At 38.7% G+C, this 7,631-nt stretch overlaps 1 protein-coding gene across 1 annotated transcript; it reads left to right on the plus strand.

The window, feature by feature from the left end:
* Nucleotides 1-1,490: 1,490 nt before the first annotated feature.
* LOC107575597 (interferon-induced very large GTPase 1-like) lies at nt 1,491-6,053 on the plus strand. Its single transcript, XM_016261953.1, has one exon. The coding sequence runs from the start codon at nt 1,506-1,508 to the stop codon at nt 6,051-6,053; it is 4,548 nt and encodes a 1,515-aa protein (XP_016117439.1). The 5' UTR covers nt 1,491-1,505.
* The last annotated feature ends 1,578 nt before the right edge of the window (nt 6,054-7,631 follow it).

Consider the following 7,631-nt stretch of genomic DNA (forward strand, 5'->3'; position numbering starts at 1 on the left):
GATATTGAAAAAGTTTATTTCTTGGAACAGTCATTAGGTTATTAGGTTTTCTCAACGATAAACCTAAAAAGCTTTGACAATTCGAACACTGGATGCAGGAAAAAAAGGGCTGATTTGTGACACTATTCTGTCTATCTAGTCAACCGGTTTATATACTGATGCAGGAGAGATCCAGGCAGAGGAAGTCTTTCAGTACAATTATTGTTTATTTAAAAATAATATCATAATTGGTAACAATTGCAGATGAAAATTATAATAAAAGATAAAAAATTAATGAAAAGGATTAAAATGAATAAAAAATCATATTCTGTATATGTATATTCTGCTAAAATGTCTAAGATAGGCATCTGATCTAAGTATAATAATCTTCAGAAGTCAAAAGACAAAGGCCTTTAGAGCATGTGAGGAGAGTAGAAGAAAAGCTGTCTGAAAAACCAATTAGAATAATATATATACTAGAGATGCTACAACAAAATCACAAGATGTTTTGGTCTGATCTATAGATGTCAAATTAATTTATCCACTGTGTCACTATCTACGTCCTGCCAACTGTGTTCTTCCATCTAAATTAACCTGAAGTTCAGAGCTAGGTCAGGTCACGTTGACATGACAATGAGATCAAAGAGGAGATACAAATGTAGCTGTGGTTTTTACACCTTCTGAGCAGAACAGCAGATCTTGGCAATTTTCAAATATCACACTGCAAATAGCAAATACCATCTCCTGGAAAAGAATATGTAGTACCACAAAGACAGAGGACAAATTTAGCAAACATTCCTGCAGAAAGTAAGTTTCCAACATCCTATCCAAATATCATAACATGTACACTGTAAAATATAATCCGTAAAATTTATGGTAAAAAACCGGCAGCTGTGGTTGCCGGAATTTTACCGTAAAAAATACGGTAGCAACGTTTTAGGTTTTATGGTATTTAACTTAAATTTACAGTTAAATACCGTAATTTCATTAACTGATATAATGTTAATATACCAACCTATTGAAGTACTGAAATCTGTTTTGTACCTTTGTAATACACTGATGACCACCAAATGCAGGAGGTGATGAGAATGTCACACGATGAACCAAAGCCCATCACAAGCAGCTTTTACATAATAACATACAGTGGGTACGGAAAGTATTCAGACCCCTTTAAATTTTTCACTCTTTGTTATATTGCAGCCATTTGCTAAAAAACATATACCAACTCTTTTACACATTGTTGCCACATTATATTTACCATTGAATAAAATTAATCTATTTTTTTTATAAAACAGGTAGAAAACGACGATGTTGGAACAACCAAATTCAGTCCAGATCAACATCTACAACAAGAAAAGACTGAAAGAGAAAAAATAGAGCATCTATATCACAGACTTCATCTTGAAGGCAGGCGCAACAACAAACTAAGAGCTGCAGATGTTCTTCAGATAAAGGCACATTCATTACAGTTCCATGAGTCTTGTGCTGAAGAGGAGTTGATTCTGAGTTTCCTAGAAAAACTACTGATGATGGACTACAGAGCAAGATACATTAAAACTAAAGAGACCAATGAGGAAGATCACACACAACAAAGCGACAATGACTCACCTGAAGATGAGAGTGATATCTTCAAAGCAATATATTTGTCTGAAAAAGGAACAAGACAATCTGAGCGAATTGACCCGATGGATGTTCAGATGGCCGTGTTTCATTGTGCTGATGGTTTCCTTAAGCAGCTGATAGTGACTAAACTGTCCCAGTGTCAGTACGCTCTACCTCTGCTTGTTCCTGATCCATTCACACAACGGCTCGAGTTTCCTCTCTGGACATTTAGACAAATCAACAAGAGCTGGAAAATGAGAAACAACAACAGTGAAATCATCAGTCACATCCAGCCGATCTACAAGGCACAAACTCCGATGGTGCCTTTCTTCAGGTTTGGCTCTGTGTCTTCATCCAAGTCTCATCTGATGAACAGTCTGATCAATGAGAAACACAACACGTTCTTCCACAGGAACTGCCCAGGCAGCAGCAGTACCAGAGTCCTGATGGATGGAGTGGTGGAGATTGCCTGGTTCTGCCCCTCTGGGAAAAACACAGATAAATTTGCTAACTGTGTTGCGTTCTGCAATCTTCATGGTGATGCAGGAGACCATGAGAAACAGCTGCAGATCCTCACTGAAATGACCTCAGTCAATGTTGTTCTTCTACCACGACTGGACAGGAATGATAGACATACAACAACAATCCAAAACCTATACAGGAGTGCAAAGCCACTCATTTGCCTTTTTACTGAAGATGAATGTACTGTAACTGAGATGAAGAAAGGGAAATACAAAATCGGTTTGAAAGACCGGAATCAGTCAGATGTATCTGAAGAACTCAGAAAAACTATAAATGATTGTCTCTCAGAATCATCTTCTGCTTTCAGACTTGAAGATGTGTCCAAACACTCAGACATCAGAGTAGATGAGGAAGATGATGATGGCTGCAGGGGAGGAAGAGTAGCAGCACAGCAGATGATTCATTTACTGGAGAAGAAAGACCTGACAAAGGTCAAAGAATCATTTCTGCCCTGTCAGGGGAAACTGTGGCATCGGTGGAGTCAGAAGAACAAAGAACTACATCGACCTCAAGCAGATATAACAGAAAATGAAATAAGTAGAAAACGAACAGAAATGGGCAAAATCCGTGAAGAGCAACATGAATCTGATGTCAGCAAGTTTATGAAGCTCTTTATTAAAGAAATGAATTCAGATTCTGCAAACAAGATGTTTTTCCTCAAATGGCTCGGAATCTTTCTTGATGAATATATATCAGATGACCTTTATGCTCTACATCACAAGTATGATGAAAAGTGGTCGACAGTGTTAAAACTGAAAGAGAGCCAAGACAAATCTGAACATCTCAAAGCTGAACAAGCTGACCTTGAGAGAATATCTGAGGAACTTCAAGCTGCAGCCTTTGGATTGGAGCACATCATGAGGGAGATCGGTCAAATCTATGAATCGTGTTCATCTGTGAGGAAGAACAAGAAAGACCTGCAGTCTGACTTTTCTTCTCTCCCGAGTCTTGCAGCAGAGATGATGATCTCTGGATTTCCACTGGAACTGATGGATGGAGATGCTGCTCATGTTCCTGTAATCTGGGTCTCTGCTGTTCTAGATCAACTCGTCCAGAAACTGGGAGACCAGAGAGTCTTTGTGCTGTCAATTTTAGGGATCCAGAGCTCTGGGAAATCCACCATGCTCAATGCCATGTTTGGACTCCAGTTTGCTGTCAGCGCTGGCAGGTGCACCAGAGGAGCTTTCATGCAGCTGGTCAGAGTCTCAGACGAGATGAGAACAATGCTCACCTGTGACTATATTCTAGTTGTTGATACTGAGGGTCTTCGTGCTCTAGAACTGGCTGGAAGGTCAACAAGACATCATGACAATGAACTGGCCACATTTGTTGTTGGTCTTGGAAATCTGACACTGATCAACATCTTTGGTGAAAACCCATCTGAGATACAGGACATTCTTCAGATTGTTGTTCAGGCCATCCTGAGGATGAAGAAGGTCAGACTGAATCCCAGCTGTGTGTTTGTGCATCAGAACGTGTCGGACATCACAGCTGGAGAGAAAAACATGGAGGGAAGGAGACGACTGCAGGAGAAACTGGACGAGATGACAAAACTCGCTGCTAAAGATGAAGTCTGTGATGCAGAACGTTTCAGTGATATCATTAAATTTGATGTTCAGAAAGATGTGAAGTATTTTGCTCAGCTTTGGGAGGGCAGCCCACCGATGGCACCACCAAACCCAAACTACTGTGAGAACATTCAAGAACTGAAGAAAACTATTATGTCTCATGCCTCAAAATCACATGGAATGAGGCTGACACACTTGAAAGATCGTATTAAAGATCTCTGGGAGGCTTTACTGAAGGAACGATTCGTCTTCAGCTTCAGAAATTCTCTGGAGATCTCAGCCTACAGGAAACTGGAGACTGAATACAGCAAGTGGTCCTGGAGTCTTCGCAGAGCCATGATGGAAACTGAGAACGAGTTACACAACAAAATAGAAAATGAAGCAATTCATGAGATTGAGGAAACTGATCTTCAGAGAGAACTGAAGAAGACAAATGAAGAAGTGGAAAAATCAATGTCAGAGTTCTTTGAAAAAGACACAGATGCCGATTTACTGATTCAGTGGAAAATGTCATTTAAAACCAAAATCAAAGATGTTCAGGAAAACATTGTGAGAGAGACAAAGAGGAAATTAAATGAGGTTCTTCAGCAGCGAGACCTGAGGAAAAAGATCGATGCTCAGAGGACACATCATGAAAACACTCTCTTGGAAAAGAGCAAAGAACTTGCCTTAAAACTCAAAGACAAAGCAAATGATGAAGAAACAGTGAAGAAAGAGTTTGATTTGTTTTGGAAACGGTGTGTGAAAAACATCATCAGAGACACTCCTGCAATCAAAGAGATTGACATATTGACAGATGTAAGAATCCTCCTCAGTGACATCTATAATAGTGCTCCTGTAGACCACTGGGGGGAGAGCAAGGATATTTTCAAAGTACTGAGTTTTTCTGATTATGTGAAGGTAAAGAAATCCAGTGGAATTACCGGAGCTATCACAAATGTTTACAGATCAGCTAAAGAGAAGTTGGGTTACATTCTATCTAAAGAGGACGAGGCCCAAATAAGATCATTTGTCACAGATGTTACTCTGCAGACAGACAAAATGATTCAGTCATTTAACATTTCAAAGATGGGCTACAACAAAAGCTGCATTCAACAACTCACAGATTACATCAAGGCAAGAGAAACCGAACACGAGGAAGCATCAGTGCACTATGTGTTCAAGAATGAATTCTTCATGGATTTGGTTCTGTCCATCTCTAAGAGAGCAAACAAGATGATCACTGGCCAACACAGACTGTTCAGGGAAGCCAATGATCCTGTAATATATGTTGAGAAGAAGAGAAAAGAATACTATAGTGTTTTCCAGAAACACCTCCATGGAGCTGCATCAGCTGTCATTTTTGGTGAGATCATCTGTCAGAAACTCAGAGAGCCTGTTAAGCAAAGTGTCTACAAGAAGACTGCCAGAGATTTATCAGATGACATTCAAACAGACTGTGAATCACTGAATGGAAACAGATCCAATCTGGAGATACACATCCTGAAGACACTGGCAGAAGAGGAGGATTTCAACCAATACATGAACTACATTCGCAATCCCAGAGATCACTTTAAGAGTTTCATCAGACATGAAGTCAGTCAGTTTATCACTGGTAAGTTCAGTGTCAGTGTTTTACCCAAGATGAAGAAGAACATTGAACTCCTGCAGCAGAAGATCATGGACGCAGCAAATGAATCTACTGAACATGTTCAAGTGAACAGTGGAGATGTTGGTTTGTGGTTGAAGGGTTTCACAGAGGAGCTCTCAGGTGTGCTGATCTTCTCTGAAAAAGAACTCAGTGGAGTCGAACACGATGATGTTGATGATTTCAACCTCCTAGAAGATGTGATAAGAAAAGAACTCCCTGCTATAATGACTGACATCAGTAAAGAGTTTAACATACATGCATTTGATGAAAAACTGGACATCAAGTTCAGGCCAGATGAGCTTCTGATTGATCACTTCTGTCAGTGCTGTTGGGTTCAGTGTCCGTTCTGTACAGCCATCTGCACCAACACCACCAAAGATCATCCTGGAGATCACAATGTTCGCTTCCATCGAGTGGATGGGATCAAAGGTTGGCATTACCATCAAACAGAGCATCTCAGTGCTGATATTTGCACAACTTTAGTGTCAAGTGGTAAAAGGTTTTGTGCATCAAATGAGTGGTTTCCATATAAAGAATACAGAAGAGCAGGAGGTGTTTATGCAAAGTGGAGCATCACCTTTGATACCTCTGAGCTGCCATACTGGAAATGGTTTGTGTGCAGGTTCCAGAAAGATCTGGAAAAGTACTACAATAAAAAATTCCAGGGTCAGGGTGAGATCCCAAATGAATGGAAAAAGCTCACAAAACAGCGTGCAATTGAGAGTTTGTTTGAATACTTTCAAATTAAATAAACAAACAGAGCAGAACGTATATGTGCAGAACATAATATAAAGTATAAACATGCCATTCCTGGATGTATTCAAAAATGTTAAGTTTCCTACTTAATATTGGTCTGAAGTGTTGTGTTTCCATATCACAACTAAATGGAAAGTTTGAAGATGTGTTATGTTGAGATTGTTGTAACTCTCTCTCGCTCGGGACAAGTTCTTGTCAGTACTTTTTTTTCTTTAAGAGTAACTTGTGTAACAGTGTTAAAAATGTTCCTGTGAATGTTATGTCTTTCACCAAAATGTCTATATTTTTGTTCAGTTAATTATTGTTGTGCGACCTCCAGTGTCAACATTAAGTAAAGACTTTTACCTGTGAAACCACTACCTTCCCCCGAGCAGAGAAGTGTATCTGATGTTGAGAGGGGTAGGTAAATGAGCTCTAGCAAAATGTGTGTTTTTTTAATAGTACGTTAATCTCACAAATAATGTTAAATTGAACGTTCAGTGATGTTGTGTAATATGTTAGTTGATTGTGATTGTATGACCAACATTGTTGTTTAGATTAAATTTGCGTAGCATGACTAACAACATATTTAAATTCAAATGTAAGTGAATCTCTTTTTTTTTTGTATATATATATATATATATACAGTATATGTATAAATGCCCACTGTATCACCAGAGAAAATATATTTCTCCTTGTGTTACAGAATAAACAACGCATGCATCGAAAGCTCTAGTGTCTGTCTGGTGATTAGCGTTACATTTGTACAAGTTTTACTGAGAAATTTTTATGTGCTCTATGTATGTTTATCAGTGTTTATAAAATATAAAATAAAATATATGTAACAGTGAGGCTGAGGCGGCGTTAGAATCCATATGCAGAAGTTTATTAATAGAAGACTTGAGTGGCAGAAACGTTAGGCCAGGCAGAGGGTCAATACCATAGCATCAGTCCAATCTTTCAACATACACAAGGGAGATCCAAAAGGCAGAGACGAGTAAGCAGGTGAAAGGTCCAAACACAATCATCAGTCCAAATCAGGCTATCAATCCAAAGGGGTAATTCAGTAAACGTAGAGCAGATAATCAGGCAGAAAACAATGGAAACGCTTGGTAAGGCAGGTAAACTGGAAATACTTCGCAATGAGCAAACACACAGGCTGCGTCCGAAACCGCCTACTCAATGAGTAGGTACTTAATTTCAATAAGTACTTATTTAGCGAGTGCTAAAAGAGTAGGTACTCTACAGCCAAATCTCGTTAAGTATGAATGAGATCCGGACTTCATCCGCCATGTTGACGTTATCATGTGATCTACGACGTTATAACAAGCGCAACAGATACGAGGACAGGTTTAATTGATCTCTCTGTAAATATTTTGATGTTTATGAAATTTCCTCATTTTGTGGTCTTGTTGAAGAAACAGCTGCCCTTTTATTGTGATTGTAGTATAACCAATACATTTTTGGTTGATTTAAAATTTTTATATATTTAACCCAACTAATATGACCCACAGTTGAATCCTTAAATATATTATTTTTCCTTACGATAACCCAAAATTGTTATCTCTTTCATATATATATTTTATGTTCAATAT

The sequence above is a fragment of the Sinocyclocheilus grahami genome, unplaced genomic scaffold (genome assembly GCF_001515645.1).
Source record: "Sinocyclocheilus grahami isolate Dianchi unplaced genomic scaffold, SAMN03320097.WGS_v1.1 scaffold2744.1, whole genome shotgun sequence".
Classification (NCBI taxonomy): Eukaryota; Metazoa; Chordata; class Actinopteri; order Cypriniformes; family Cyprinidae; genus Sinocyclocheilus; species Sinocyclocheilus grahami.

What these genes read in the sequence shown, in the direction of transcription:
- LOC107575597 (XM_016261953.1), top strand. Translation starts at nt 1,506, where the DNA reads ATGATGGACTACAGAGCAAGATACATTAAAACTAAAGAGACCAATGAG.